This window comes from Hyperolius riggenbachi, chromosome 4 (genome assembly GCF_040937935.1).
Source record: "Hyperolius riggenbachi isolate aHypRig1 chromosome 4, aHypRig1.pri, whole genome shotgun sequence".
Classification (NCBI taxonomy): domain Eukaryota; kingdom Metazoa; phylum Chordata; class Amphibia; order Anura; family Hyperoliidae; genus Hyperolius; species Hyperolius riggenbachi.
In genome coordinates, this window is record NC_090649.1 from 132,488,518 (window position 1) to 132,505,280 (window position 16,763).

The window sequence follows — 16,763 nt, forward strand, 5'->3', positions numbered from 1 at the left end:
GTAGGATGTGCAGTTAGTAGTACTATGCACTTACACTTAACATCATTGTTATACCTCAATATCTGAGACTTGGCCAAATAATGACCAGAATGGAAATAATTAGAGTCCTTTTCAAAATATCATACTTACATACTCAACAACCAAGAATTTATTGTCATTTTGTAATGTTAGGCTAAATAAATTTTTTTACAGTGACGTAACTACAGACATCTGGGCCTTAAAAGGAAATTGGACCTGGCCATCCCTCGTATTCCTCCCCCCCCCCCCCATTCTGTTTCCCATCTCCTTGTGACATATCTTAGCCCCCTCCCTTCCCACAATCCAATGTAATGCTCTAATAAAAAGATACTGGTGTTCAATCATTCACATATTAGTAAAATTGAGAAAATATCACAAACCTGTAAAAAGTATGTTTGTAGTTTTAGCAATCTGTCCACCTTTCCACTTACAGAAGAACTGACCTGGGATGTTATGATTTCAGGATAGATTGGGCTGGATTGTACTGAGGCAGCGATGGTTTGCCCAGGTTGGACTGTACATCTGAATAGATGGCTGGACTGCTCATTACAGAGGCAGAGATTTGGCTAGACTATACAAAGGCAGAAATAGCCGGATACTATGGAATTCAGCAGTAGGGCCCTATGTTGAGCATGGTGGTACTGTACAAGCCCTCTGAATGGCAACACCAGTAGTAGTATATATGAGGTAGTAGTGAATGGGGAAGGGGAGGGCCCTCAGCGGAAGTGGAGGCTGCTCTGTGAGGGTAAACAACGATTTACGGGTTGGGAGCAGGACAATCAGCAGGGGTATCCATGAGAAACTGACAGCCTTTGTATAGGAGGAGCTGTGTAAGCAGCAAATGAGGTGGTCTTAGCAAACACTGGCAAATCTGGCAGTTATGGAGCAGTGGAAGGCACAGGCCCAATGCAATGTGTAGGCTGGATTGTTCACATGGAGGGTGTGAGTGCCCCCCCCCCCCCCCCCCCCCCACACACACACACACACATATACACACGTTAGTAACATTTGTTTGCAACCAGATCAGGGTAGGGGAATTGTCCATGTATATCCCAGACATCAGAATTAAGTAACGAGTTGCCCCCATACACCAGAATTGAGCAGCTGTGTGCTCCCAGATACAAGAATTAGGTTATGTGCCTCCCCCCCTCTCTCCAATAGCCAGAATAAGGTAGCCATGTGCCCCCAGGTACCAGGAATAAGTACTGCCCCCAAAGTCAGTTAAGTAACCTGGTGCCTTCAGTTGTTAAATAAGTAGCCTGGGCCCTTTAGTTACCAGAATTAAGTAGCCTGGTACCCCTTTATATGCTAGCCGCAATATCAGAATTAAGTAGTCTGGTGCCCCTCCATATACCTCCCCCCTTCCCCCAATGCAGAGTAAGCAGTGAGCAGACCTTAGTCCAGTAGTTGTTACTCACATCTCCTCCCTCCTTCAGTCCATCACTTTGCCCTCTGAGGTCTCCCTGTCAGTGCTATCTCACTATTTCCTGCTGGCATAGGCAAATTGGCATCACATGCCGGCAGGTGGCAAAAGCACTGACACAGCTGCAGAGAGCAATGGAGGTCAGAGACACCTGACAGCAGAAAAAAGACACGAACTGACTAGAATTGCAAATTAAAGCTCAACACCAGGGATAATATTGTTGATTTTAAAGGACACCTGAAGGGATATGTAGACTGACATATTTGTTTCCTTTTAAGAAATACCAGTTGCCTGGCTGTCGTGCTGATCCTCTGACTCTAATACTTTCAGCCATGGACCCTGAACAAGCATGCAGCAAATCAGGTGTTTCTGACATTACTGTCAGATCTGACAAGATTAGCCGCATGCTTGTTTCTGGTGTGATTTAGACACTACTACAGCCAAATAGACCAGCAAAGCTGCCAGGCAACTGGTATTGTTTAAAAGGAAATAAGTATGGCAGCCTTCATATACTTCTTGCTTTAGGAAGTATATAAATCTGTCCAGCCAATACAGAAACAGTAGCAAATAGACCAGTTTTGAAGAGTCGGAAGGATTTGGAAACACCATCAAATAATTTTTATTGCTATGAGTCCCTCCTTTACTGTTCACAGGACCACCAGAGCTCATATTAAAGGCAGAACGCACCATGGTGGTCACAGAGACAGGAAGTGAAAGAAACTCTTTCAAATGGAGATGCCCAAAGTAGTAAAAGCCTAAAAGAGACGCAGCCCTATCTACACTATCCAAAACAATATTTTTTCTTGTATTTGGTCCTTAAGGATAACCTCAGATCTGGGAGGTACCTCTTCCTAAAACGATCACAAAGCGTGAACGTGGCTGCATGTTGTACTCTCACCTTGAGCATCTTATACATGACTTTTCTTGAATCCTTTGTTTGGTTAGGTAAAGGCCCTCAGCTAATAAGTGGTTTTTGTGATTCGTGTCCTCCATAGCTCTTCCATGAATACACCTCAGATAGCATTCTTCATGGGTTTTATGATTTGTCATTGTGCTGCACAGGTGGACAGACTCATAAAAGCTGGAGCAAATATCCTGATGCCAATCCTCATAGGAGAAGGGAAGAGGACTGCGCTGGGTACAGCCACAGACTATGCATATTACAAGTATTTCCAGGTACAGTATATGAGCTTCTATAGATGCCTGCGTCATGCTCCTGCCCTTCTATAGATCTCCTCATGTACCGCATGGCCAGACTGGGATAGACATGGCCAGACTGGGATAGGAAAGCATCTCTTGGTTATGAAGTAAAAAGGAGCATATACACCATCAGTGTGTGTCTCCAATCAGGATCAGTGGAAATCAGAAAGAGTATTGGCACACCTCCTGCTGCGGTATTGGGTGCTCGTAGCCCAAACAAGCCCAAATCCAATGAAAGGCCGGCACACCAAACTGCTATTCAAAGCTGTTTATAGTATCACCATACTAATAACCGACAACTGTTTCTGGGTCACCCAAACTACCATTTTATCAAGGCAAATCCACCCAATATTGAAATATCAATGTGTTCTGTTGCCATGGGTAGAGGAAGATGGCACAATGCACTGTGGAGAATCTTCCGGCAGGCTTAGGAAGGAGGGGAACAATGTGTTCATCCATCTCTGACGCTTATAGATCTAGCATGCTGAATCTATTAGCAACCTCAAGGGACAACTGTACACATGCTGGATTCTTGGCCAAAACAGCCCAGTCCGGTGGCCTCAGATGAGATTTGTCTAAAGCTGCTGCTACTCACCACCAGACGAGTCCAGCGACTTTCCCTTGACGACTACACAGCGTGCGCGAACGGGAAGTAAACATTCATAGTACTTTGCACTAAGTCGTCTGGGATCTTAACAATCCAGTTCGCCGTGTCTGTCGCATAATTATGCGTGATCACCGCGGGGGGGGGGGGGGGTTACATCATTTAACATGCTTATGTTAAACAATGTTATCGCCACATGGGTACAAGGCTAAACATGTCTATGAAGCTTTCAAGAGCCATCACGACAACTCATAGAACAATGTATTAAATTATTTAGGATACACAATTTTAAGTTGATTAGCCTAGTTTCGGTGTCAGAGACACTTCTTATTTCTATATATTGTTGTATATTGGTATGTAGCCCTACCCACCAAATGATGTTTAACCTACCTAGGCCATGATGTCATGAAGCCTTCTCCTCTTAGTAGACTCTGGGAGCCCAGGTGTTGTTTCTAATCAGTTCGGAACACACAACAAATAAACATTCTGCAGTAAGTATGTATCCCCTCTTTGATACATTTAAGAATGTAAATCATGGAGAGATAAGATTTCACAGTGTGCAAACAATGGCTAAATAATTTCTAAAGTAATATTGTAAAACATAATCTTTCTATTTATTTAGTTATAGTCAGTAATGTGCTAGGCACACATGCTAGATGACACCCTACCATTAAAGGAAATCTTAAAGAGGAACTGTCACGAAAATCTTAAAATTTAAAACACATACAAATAAGAAGTACATTTTCTTCCAGAGTAAAATGAGCCATAAATTACTTTTCTCCCATGTTGCTGTCACTTACAGTAGATAGTATAAATCTGACATTACCGACAGGTCCATCTCTTCATGGGGGATTCTCAGCATGGCCTTTATTCTGACATTCCTTGAAAAAGATTTATACAATGATGCTGGTCTGCCTCCCTGCTCACCGTACACTTTTTTTGGCAGTTGGACGGAGCAACTGCCATTCACCAAGTGCTTTTAAAAATTAAAAAAAAAAACTAAGAAACCCCCATGAGAAGATGGACTAGTCCAAAATCTGTCGGTAATGTCAGATTTCTACTACTTACTGTAAGTGACAGCAACATAGGAGAAAAGTAATTTACGGCTCAATTTACTCTGGAAGAAACATATTTCTTATTTGTATGTGTTTACATGTATTTTAAATTTTAAGATTTTCGTGACAGAGGTCCTTTAAGTCTAATTTAAAAAAATGAGTTTAACTTACCTGGGGCTTCTTGCAGCTCGTCTGGTGCACAGGACGTCTATCTAAGTCTCTCTGGCCAACAGCGGCAACCCCCGCTGAGCAGGCTGGCCATGCCTTACTGCATGCCTCCTTACTGCGTACGCAAAGCGATCCCAGCTGCTGGAGCACAACCAGGGTGCGCGCAGCCGCACATGCGCAGTAGCTGCCGACTGGCGACAATTGGCCAGCTTTGTGGGGGTCACTGCTGCTAGTCAGAGAGACTCAGACGGATGTTGTGGACACAGGACAACTCCAGGGGGCTTCAAGAAGCTCCAGGTAAGTTAAACCCATTTTTTAATTTAGACTTAAAGTGGTCTGAAACTCTGACATAACATTCAATAAAAATGTCTTTTCCTACTTTTTATTACTCATACAGTTATCATATTTGCTTTTGTGCACAAGTAATATTGTCTGTCTACGAATTACAAGTTTTCAAAGTGTAGTTTAACTTGCCCTGAAAGCTGCAATTGCATTTTATTATTTTTCTATGATAACTGCTTTTTCTTATATATGAAAATCTTCTAATGCGCTATTCTGAACTCTGTGTGTGCCTGAAGCAGAGACAGTTTTTCAGAGAGTGTTTGTTTACATTCCAGTATTGATACATTTATGTTTAACAAGTAAAAAAGATACTGTTATCTCCAGTTTGAATGCGGATTTGACGCTGAATAGCAGGACAAAATGCTTTGTTTAACCATTTCAGCGATGTTCTAGTAGAATTTTTTTTTCTGCGATAGTAGCTTCAAAGCTGTTAGAGCTAAGTAGAAATGCTGACTTTCAGACCACTTTAAGTCTACCTTTAAGGACTGTTTCAACCGAGAATTTAGCACGTGTATAGGAGATCTCCAGCATTGCCTAAAGTCCAGGCACCCGGAATCTTAATCAACAGGGACACCTGATCAACTCTCAAGCACATTGTTCTTCTCCTTAGCACTTAAGCTTGAAACCACTCTGTCATGCGCAATAGCAGAGTCCCTAAATTCCAGGTTCCTAAACTTCACCACTCAAAACATGACACACCTTAAAGCACATGTGTCGAACTCCAGGCCTGGAGGGCCAGATCCATGCCAGCGTTTAGGATGGACTGAGAAAGAAAGGAGTGTGTTCTACCTGATGGACCACACCTATCCTGATTCAGACCCATCAATTCATTTGAGCTGTATCAAAAATGTGTGAGGATCTCAGCCCTCGTAGGACCGGTTTGACATACCTGTCTTAAAGGAACACTATTGATTAACATATTTTTTTCAGATGAGATAGGAATAGTTTGGTAAGTGCTGTTAAATGCGGGTGTATACATTTCAATGCTTATCTCTTTGTTTACTGTTATCAAATTCCTTTCGCACTTCACGGACGCCAAAATCTGATGGACTAAATCATGAAGGGAAGGGGGGTACCCTCACACTACATCTGTTAACCAGGTGTGTGAGAGAAAACGCTCACTGCAACTGCCTGTCTCTGAGAGCTCTCTGCAGAAAGCAGATGAAATTTATCTTATGTGCAACATAAACATTTGTAATAGTGAGTAAAACTTGACACCAGAGGCATTTCATATAACTCTGCTTCAATTTTACACTGTTCTTAGCATGTCAGACTGCAGAAATTCACCTTTGCAAATGAGACATTCCAACTGAACTAAAATCTCTACACGCAATGAATTAAAGCATTTGCCTCTGATATGTAGCATGAAAAGTAGGAAAATGTTAACACAGTTACTTAGACATTATTTGTACATTGTCATTTTAGAACACTTAGGCATTGATAGTGTTCCTTTAAATCACACCTCTTGCATGTGATCATAACCGCCATTCCCCAATGATACAGTCAGCCTAGGTGTACATGGCTGTTTTTCACTGAATTTTAAGTGTGGTTGTGCTGCATTCTCCACAAAGCATGTTGTAGTCAGCCATGTTTGTAAAAAAATAGCATTTAACTTTATGGCCCAAATACAGCACACTTGCAGTACATAAGCATAGTGGTTCATGTTTGCTGCTGGTTTGCATAGCCCATACAGTTACAGAAGTTGCAGTGTAGCTATAGTGCTGTAGCTCTTAGTGATGCAGGGAATGACCAGACACCACACAGTTGTCTCTGCAGTTGCACTTGCCTAGTTAGAAATCTAGCTCTGATTTTAACTCTGCAAACAATATAATTGTTAGCATCTGTGCATTGTACAAGACGTGTTGTGTATTGCAGGATAAGAAGATTGCACACACACCGTACCATGCACTGTCACCAGAGGAAAAAGACATCTATAATGCCCGAAAGCAGCTGCTGGAGCACCTGGGAAGACTCACTCGAGAGGCAGCTCTAGCCAAAGAATGGGAATGGGCAAAGGAAGGCATCGTCCGTAAGTATGCATCTACGGGAGTGATAAAGTGAGAAGGGGTAATACACCATGTGCCCCGCCCTCCCCCCCCCTCAATTGCCGAATACAGCACTAACCTTCTCCTCCTAATACCTAAGACTAACCCGTCAAAATAGACAATCAGCTCCTCTAATTATTCACTTCCTAGTAGCGATCAGCTCCTAGTACCACCTGTGCCTCTGATTACTGATACGTAGCATTGGCGTCTATTAGACGTCTGCTGATCCCAGATCCAGATCATCCGATCTGATAACATATTGGGGTTGAGGCACAAAGAAGCGGTAATATTGCTGTCTGCAGACAGCGCACTGTTACTGCCACTGAGATTTATGCTAACAGTGTAACCTGTGGTACTTGAGTACCATGAGCCTTGCTATAGTAACATGAGTTAGTAACACCCATTACTGTGGCAAGGCTCGTGTTACTTGAGTACCACGGGTCGAGCTTATAACGTAATTTGCGGTTTGCTATGGCAGTAACAGTAATATTGCTGTGTGCTGTCTGCATACAGCAATATTACCGCTGCTTTGTGCGTCAACCCCAATGTGTTATGAATATGATGAGTGTTATACTGTGTGTGAATATAATATGTTTTATATTTTATATATTTTAAGTGCTGTGATGTGTTAATGTACACATGACTGCTAATGACTCATCTTACAATAAAAATCTCACTGTTACAAAGTAAAAAAAAAACATGTAGTATAATGGTATATATTGCAGGAGGACCTACTGCACACAGAGAGCCAGAGAGACAACTAAGCACACAAGAAATAGAGTGCAAAGAGGGCACTCACCGGTGAGTCATCTTTTTCCAATACCGGGTCATCTCTCTCATTTCTCTTAAAGGAAACCTGTGATTTTAAAATGAACAAAAACTGTATACTCGAGTATAAGTCTAGAAATTTTGGTCTGACTTAATTAATAAAAGTATAGGGGTATACTTATACACGAGTCACCAGCAACACTGAGTAATGTGTGTACTATTAGTGACATTCCCAGTTGCAGCAATTTACCCAGCGGAAAGTGACACTTTCTTGATAAAGGAAATGCCAAGAAAACAGGTCTGAAAGTCCTGGCCACAACAGTTAACAAGGTAAGGGGCAGAGGGGGAAACACTAGGCTGCATAAATGGGAGTGAATAATTGCCGCACTCAGGAGCCTGGAGGAGTTATTAGCTGCACTTAAGGGACAGGAGGGGTTAATGACTGCAATACTCTATGCAGTGTGGTCATTAACCCCTCCTGGGCCCCGAGTGCAGCCATTAACTTTGCTGGATAAACTTATAATTGAGTAAATAAAAAAATTCCAGCTTAAGAGGGTCAAATATTGGAGTCTGCTTATACACGAGGTCGACTTGTATTCGAGTATATACGGGTACCTCAGGAGGGGGAAGCCTCTGGATCCTAATGAGGCTTCCTTGTCCTCCTCCAGCTGCTCGATCCAGCACAGAAACCTCAGAGCTTCCCGAAAACAATATCAATCCATTGGCCGGCAATGGAAGCACTAGTGGCATTCTGTTCGGGCTTCGGTGGAAATAGCTGAGCCAAATCAGGTTTGCTCTACTGTGCAGGCACAGACGGCTCACATCTGTGCAGTGGAGCGGACCCCGATAAGGCTCAGCTATTTCTGCCAGAGCCCGAACGGTAAGCGGTTAGTGTGCCAGTGCAGGCCGGCTAATGGATTGTGATGGTTGTTAGAATGCTGCTACTGCACATGCGCGCAGCGCCGTCAAGCACAGACAAGACGGTTCTTGGGGGGTCCCAGAGCTGGGTCCCCTCTGCTGAGGAGAAAGGGGCAAGACTCTTTAGGATCCAGAGGCTCACCCCTCCTGAGGTAAGAAATGATAATTTTGAGTTCTGCGTGTTTTTTTTTTAATGGGGCCTGGTTTAAAGGGTACCCGAAGTGAAAAATAAACATAAAATAGATACTCCAGTAGAGGAAAGTATTTGGGTTGTCCAGAGGCTTTCCAGATCTTATAACCCCTCTCTATTCCTTCGCTGAGACCCTTTGAATATCTTTGATGATAACGTTGAACATGGTCCTTGTGGCTGCGGTCCCCTCTGTGTGCGGGTCCTTGTGGCTGCGGTCCCCTCTGTGTGCGGGTGCATTGCGCAGGCGCACAACTTTTTGCTCTGTGCAGGGGTGGCTCTGTGCTATTGTGCAGGTGCAAACCCTACTGGTGCCTGTGCAGTGTGTCTGGGCTCGTACACAGTGTAGTGTGCAGCCACAAAGAAGACAACAGTCCCAAAGAGAAGTGGAGGGTTCAGTGTGGATCGGGGGAAGCCTCTGGAAGATCCAGAGGCTTCCTTCTACTGTGGTAAGTTTGTTTTTTATTTAATTTTTTTGGGTGGTTTCAGGTTTGATTTAAACCATGGGGCTCCAGGCAAGGTATAAGTCCAGGTTCTCCGTTGCCACCTGACTGGTTTGGTAAGGAGAGAAATGGGGTTGTGGGAACACGGTAGGCAGCATCCAAGCACCTGGACACCTTTCATGCTTTGGGTATCCTCCTTGGTTGCCTATGCATGTGGAAAGCACATGCTAACTACTAATTGTGTTTAATATGAAAGATGTGCATCAGAACAATCATGCTTGGTATAACCAGCCTTGCATGTATTTCTTTTAGGCCTCTTGCACACTAAAAGCGATTGTTATTTTTTTTTTTTTATGTTTTGATTCCGATTAAAATACATAGCAGCATTCAGTACTTTTTTTAATCGGAATCAAAAATCGTATCATATAAAAAATTTGGAATCACATGCAGTGTGCAAGAGGCCTAAAAGAGACGGTTGGGAAGCAGAAGATTACCCACCGGAGGAGGGAACAGTAGTGATCATCCAAGAAAATTCTCCTCTGAGGAATGTTATTCCCCTTAGTACAGTTGGCAAAGATATTATAAATATTATTCATTGATTTATATTAACACTATTTATTAAAGGGAACCTTAACTGATAGGGATATGGATGTTTCCTTTTAAACAATACCAGTTGTTTGTCAGTCCTGCTGATCTCTTTGGCTGTAGTAGTGGCTGAATCACACACCTGAAACAAGCATGCAGCTAATCCAGTCTGACTTCAGTCAGAGAACCTGATCTGCATGCTTGTTCAGGGGCTGTGGCTAAAGTATTAGACACAGAATCATTAGGAGAGTCTGGCAACTGGTATTATTTAAAATGAAAAATCCTTATCCTTCTCAGTTTAGGTTCCCTTTAATAGATCAAATTGTCACCACAAAAGTGAAGAATGGAACCGGACCAATCTATCATTTCTCCAAATTCATTCATTAAAATGCTTTGAAATTGATCAATTTATCATTTTGCTTCATTTCATTGGTGCATATTTAATCTATATGTTGCAAGTTCATTTTTCATTTAGATCTTTCTGTGTATGGCCAGGATAAGATATAAAGACGTACAATCATCTCATACCCGTCTCATGATCAGATGTGATGAAAACAAGCCTGTGCATTGTTTTATGTATCTTTAATTTGTAAGTTCTGACACTTTATTTGTTTGTGTGTAGAAAAGTCTTCTTTAAATATTGTTACCATTGTGGCCGCTCTGTTGGTGTTAAGCTGAGTCCGTGCTTGCGCTGCTACCGAATATACACATGCAGCAAGCAGTGTAAGATGAGAGTATGGACCGAGCTGCACAAAGATGAATGCTTCCAGCTGTCAGGTAAGCAGCAGCCCATGTCTTGTACTATGAGTATTCTGGTGTTATACTGTGTCCCAAGCCACGTAGGATGGTGGTGGGTCTGAGATAGACAGGGTTCAAATTACGACGGATGCATAACAGTGCATTCCCAGTGTATCTGGTCACATTGGTACTGTTGCGCATCTGTTGCCAAATACTTCTCTGGTTTCTGACCGCTTCTGCTGCCGCTGGGGAAAAGGGCAAGTCCCTGGCGGCAGCAGTAGCGGCTACTGGAATAGAAGATGGAACTGAAGATGGTAGCAGAATGTGTTTGAAATATTGAGAATGCAGGAACATGTACGGTAATCAGCCAAGTGAATCTGTTCTGATAGGCTTTCATTCATTCCATCGGCATCAACCCTGTGGTCTGGTAATGTTGGTGTTCGAATTCTGAACATCGTTCTGTATTCATCTGACCACCACACTTCAGCACCAAACCTGTGGACAGGGCCAGAGGGAGTTCACTTACTTGCTCTTCACAACTTGTTTCACGTGACCCAGATGCGTCCTTCTTCGGCTTTGGAAGGAGAAAATATTGTAATCATGTGAAAATCACCAAGAAGTGCGAGCGAATAAAGTCCCCCTGATGCTGTCCACAGTTTTGGTGCTGAATGAGGCTGATGTGTGGTGTTTGGGTGAGTACAGAATGATGTAACGAACTCATAGGAACTGAAGAAATGGAACCGTTTGCAAAGGAAATGCCTAAACGGATCCGGTAACTGGTTAACTCAGATGATGTAGCTAAAGGTGTGTACACATGCTAGTCTAAACTCTGCAGAGATGGTGTAAACTCTGTAGAGATGGTGTAAACTCTGTAGAGATGGTGTAAACTCTGTAGAGATGTCCCCTCTGTTGAATAGCTTGTGTACACCCATGATGATGTGTCACCGATCATCCTGGCTCTGTGCATTATTCCTTTCCTTAAACCCTTCCGCTGGAAGGGTTGTCCCTCTCCCAGCCCCACCCCCAGTCCCTAGAGCAACAGAATGCATCACTAACCTTGTGCCAACCTATAGTACAAGCCAATATGACTAAGCCAATGGTGGTAAGCACCTAATAGTAGACAGTCCTGGCCAGGTTTGTAAGGTCATTTCTTCCTAAAGCAGGGCAGTAATTTCTGTTTATATCTGTACATACCTGTGGTCTTATTTGTGTACTGGGGAAATGGACCCAGCCAGTAACAACAAGACTAATATAAGCAGGCTCTTGACTGTACTTACCGTATCTTCAAAATCTAGTACATTAGACAGATGTTAGATTACTACAAAAAAAAAAAAAAAGTCCAGTTACAATATATTGTCACCACAAATTGTAGTGTATTTTTAATTCCAAACAATTCCCAGCTTTAAAGAGTGAAATTCCACCATTGGTAAAAGTTACCATAAACTTAAAGGGATACTGTAGGGGGGTCGGGGGAAAATGAGTTGAACTTACCCGGGGCTTCTAATGGTCCCCCGCAGACATCCTGTGTTGGCGCAGCCACTCACCGATGCTCCGGCCTCGCCTCCAGTTCACTTCTGGAATTTCTGACTTTAAAGTCAGAAAACCACTGCGCCTGCGTTGCCATGTCCTCACTCCCGCTGATGTCACCAGGAGTGTACTGCGCAGACACAGACCATACTGGGCCTGCGTTGTGCGCTCTTGGTGACATCAGCGGGATCGAGGACACGGCAACGCAGGCACAGTGGTTTTCTGACTTTAAAGTCAGAAATTCCACAAGTGAACTGGAGGCGGGGCCGGAGCATCGGTGAGTGGCTGCACCAACACAGGATGTCTGCGGGGGACCATTAGAAGCCCCGGGTAAGTTCAACTCATTTTTCCCCGACCCCCCTACAGTATCCCTTTAAGTCATTGTTGTACAAGTTCTTATTAAATTAAATGTTAATAAAAATTATCTTTCCATTTAATTTTGTTGCTCGCTGTGTGTTTTCTGCAATCATGACATCCAGGGCCCGTTTTAGGCATAGTGGGGCCCTGGGCAAAAAATAAATGTGGCCCCCTAAACCGCAACTCCCCCCTTACTCTGCATTAGGTGTCTCCTTTGTTCTTAACTCCATCAGATAGTATTGGGTGTTCCCCTGCGGCCCCAAAGCCGGCTGTCAGACCGCCCCCCGGTTTCTCCTGCAGAGTATTGGCTGCAGTGTGAATGTTCTGCCGGCGCACTACTCCATAGGTCTGTGTGCTCCCTTCTTTTACCTTATTGGTGTGTCCTCTCAGTGACCCAGCGGCATATCATGTACATGCCGCTGGCCACAGAGAAGGGGCAGGGGCTCTGAGGACCACTATTCACTTGCTGGGAGACCTGGAGACTATCAGGCAGCTGTACCCTGCACCCACCACCCAACTGACTGCCCACCAGGACCGGTATGTGCACCAACCTTTTTGAATTTTTGCACAGGCTTGCACTGTTAGTTAATAATTAAATTTAAGCAATAAGCAGTAATAGGGGAAATAGTGGCAATTTTTTTGTTTACATTACCAAATATTTCTTTAAACCGGAACTGAACTCAGACCTTCCTCTCTGCTCTAAAAGATACACAACAGCATAATAACATTTAAAGAAAAACATTTCTGTTACAGCTGATACAAATCCGAAAAATACATCTGGTGTGTTTACTTCCTGCTTTCATGGAAGCAGACATAGGGTAACATCCTGTGTTTACAAATTAGCTGCTCTGCTGATATTCCTGAGATGACACAGCTGAGAGATCAAATTACAGCTGTGATTAGTCCCAGATGAGGGGGAATTAGACAGGCTAAACTCTAAATACATACAGGGTGCATTTCTCTATGGTTTCCTTCTGTCCTGTGCAAGAGTTCAGGTCCACTTGAAAGGACATCTGTAAATGCAGGGGGGAATTACATAGGTAACTAAGAGGAGGGAAGGCTATGGATCCCTTAGGGCAGGGGTCCCCAAACTTTTTTAGTCAAGGGCCATACATACTTTAGACAGCTGGGGGGGCCGGTGTGTACATAAAATGTTGTAGAAAAACATTGCATTGAACCTAGGTAGAGTAAACAGCGCCTGAAACACAATCCCCCACACGCAAAGCAATCAGTGTTCAAAATGCATACTGTATTTTCAAAAGTCCCCCAAAAACAACCTCCTTTCCCCAGTAATTGCAAAGACTGCAAATTATCCACCCCTACACACACGCGCACACACTGCTTTTATATTACCTCTAACCACCCAATCCCCCACCACTACCACAATGTTTTTGCGCACCAGACAGTGAAGCATACCCAGGTGACAACCTGCCATACAATTGGACAGCAATGCCACCTAATGGGGAATTGGAAGCCAGTGAATTACTTCTTGCTGGCTTCCATGTGGAAACGTGGTGCCAGCACTGCTGCTGCATCTATAAGTAATATATATTGTGTATGTAGGGCCGGTAAAAAAGCCTCAGGGGGCCGCATTCAGCCCGCGGGCCTTAAGTTTGAGGACCACTGCCTTAGAGCCTTCCCGGTCCTCTCTGCATCCCCTCATTCCACCGCCAGGTCTCTGTTCAGATCTCCCGCCAGCTGCGCTTTTGGGTCTCCTCGGAAGTACTCGGATCTCCAGTAAGGAGACCAGAGTATTTCCACAGCCTTTCGAGGAGACCATAAGGCTTCCTTGACAGTAAAGTTGGATGCTGGAATGGGGGGCCCGGCAGTGGAATGAGGGGGCGCAGAGAGGATCAGTAAGGCTCTAAGGGATTCTGAGCATCCCCTCTTCTTAGATGAGTATCTAATCCCCCTTACCCGGTGGTTACAGGTATCTTTTAAGAAACATGAAAATAGACTTCATTCTGTTGTTTGTGTTTTTGCAGGAAAGCTCAGCAGTAAGATGACCTCAGCTAAAGGCCGGAGGAGCAGCCCTGCAAAGAGTCTGCATGCTGACAGAGAGTCCTCAGGCCACGCCTACAGGGATCACCCCATCGCAGAGAGTCCCACAGCCACCGCTGACAACTACAGCTTCAATTAACCCAGACAGTGCTGAATGTGTGCTTACTAGCATCTACAGTATGGGCATTTCCCTTGGCTTCACATTTCTGAATCCCTGACATCCTGTTTAAATGGAAATAGTAGCATCAAAATTATATCTATTTTATAGCAGGAATCTTACCAGCTGTCCACACAGAAAATGTCAGTTCACTGACTGCTTCCCATGCTGATCCTCCAGCTTCAGAGCTAGACATTTGATTAGCATGCAGCCAGAGGAGTTCGGATATCTGATCTGCATACTTGTTCTGAGTAAGCGAGTCAGAAATGGGCTCATTTATACTGGAAGTGCTGGATTGGGGAAAGCACTCTGCTTTTACAGGAGGTGCTCATTGCTGGCTGCTGTTTTTGGAAGGTACTCTCTTGCTTCCTGATGATTTGGCAATTGCTGACCGGCATTTTCTGTTTACTTTTCAGGAAGTCAGATCATTAGTAGCACCAAATGACTGCAGCAGCAGAAGTGTCAGCCAGCATGATGGTTGTAGTGTACATGGTCCTGGCTGTATAATGCCCCTAAATACCAACATGCCAAGCAGTGTCTGTTTCACACGGTGCAGAGTAGCTGTGACTGGCCACACTTTGCTGTGGATTACAGGTGGCCCCCATTCATTTATATTGTAAGCTACTCTGTACCCTGCAGCACCTCATCCAGCAGCGGTACCAATCTGTGTGCAGCATTCAGCACCACACCTACTGTACATGAGCCCTTACAGGAGGAGCAATATAACAGCCAGGCAAGTAGCATTTGTGAAAATGGAACAATGGTGAAAGCCTCCATCCCCCAACATCTTTCATTTAAAGCTAGATTTCACCCTGGCCTTTAATAAATTGCCCTGAGTTCCTAGTCATATCAAAACCTGAAACTGAACAAAGAAAATGAAGCCCAGAAATCAGCTTTTCCATGAAGCTCTTTCTCCCTGCAGGAGAGACCAGAGATTCATCCTAAACAGAACAGCAGCTGCCGGGAACTTTCAGCTGTATTCAATGACTGAACTAATAGGGCCAAAGATATGACTGGAGTGCTGGGCTACCTCCTTCTGCTGTCCTAAGCACCGGATTCACTTTCTATTTCTCCCTGGTTGAGTCTTTTAGCGACCAGAATGTTGTGGGACATCTTGTTTTCTGATGTCTTTGCAACTGTTTTTGGAGAATCTTTTCATCCTGTGTGTCCACACCATGAGTCAGAACTGCACCACATGAACAATAAAAAAGGTCCATCCCTACTTGTTTTAAAAAAAATTTTTTGCTTCCTTTACAAAGCAAATTGATAAGGTTTTTCTGTCTGTCATGTCTCATGGGGGTTGATTCACTACAACAAATAGCATGCCTTATCAGAGTTAACATGCCTTATCAGAGATAAAGTGCTTTATCAGAGTTAGTGTGCCTTAACGGAGTAGCGTAGCAAGCACTACAAACTTATGCCAGCTAATAGCCAATGACGAGAGCTCCACTCATCCTGCCCTGAGCCTCTGCGGGTCCAATCACTTTAAAGGACATTATTCCCACACTTTGATTGGCCCAATAGGCTGCCTTTCAAGTTTCCTGCCAAGTGACAGGCAGCCTATTAAGCCAATCAAAGTGCAGGGATAATGTGCTTTAAAGTGATTGGACCCGCAGGGGCTAAGGGCAGAACGAGTGGAGCTCCCGTCATTGCCAATTAGCAGGCATAAGTTAGTAGCGCTCGCTATGCTACTCTGATAAGGCATGTTAACCCTGATAAGGCACGTTAACCCTGATAAAGAATGTTAACCCTGATAAGGCATGTTAACTCTGATAAGGCATGCTATTTGTTATAGTGAGTCAACCCCTTTATCTCTCTCTCACTCGCTCACATTGGCATTAGCCAGCTTCACACCACTGAGTTTATAATGTGACAGAGAGTGACAGGTGCCTAATCCTTACAACTGCACAGGGTCAGGCGATTCCCCTGGTGTCTATGCACACACCTATCCTTGGCCAGAACAGTGCTATACAAATGTTAGTTCATTCAGTAACCATGCAAACAACACTTGTAAAGGTACACACTACGTACACACCTGCAACTTAATGTCCAACATGACAAACCGCACTACCATTGTTGTTTGCACGACCATTACTTACACACTGACCAACTAAACAACCAACTCATTTAAATACTGTGCGTGCACCATATCAGCATTCACAAAAATAAGTTGTTCAAACGACTGTACACACGGGGCCAATCTGTACGATAGTTGGTCAGTTGGATC

The 16,763-nt window shown here is 43.9% G+C and overlaps 1 protein-coding gene across 1 annotated transcript in view; it reads left to right on the plus strand.

Moving 5' to 3' along the window:
• The window catches only part of ANKMY1 (ankyrin repeat and MYND domain containing 1), a 75,394-nt gene extending 59,636 nt beyond the window's left edge, over positions 1-15,758 (plus strand). The window contains exons 13-17 of the mRNA XM_068280721.1: positions 2,504-2,617; positions 6,686-6,839; positions 7,581-7,656; positions 10,379-10,533; positions 14,364-15,758. Of these exons, the coding sequence (XP_068136822.1) occupies positions 2,504-2,617; positions 6,686-6,839; positions 7,581-7,656; positions 10,379-10,533; positions 14,364-14,518 (654 nt within the window). The 3' untranslated portion in view covers positions 14,519-15,758. The remainder of the gene's footprint in view (positions 1-2,503; positions 2,618-6,685; positions 6,840-7,580; positions 7,657-10,378; positions 10,534-14,363) is intronic.
• The last annotated feature ends 1,005 nt before the right edge of the window (positions 15,759-16,763 follow it).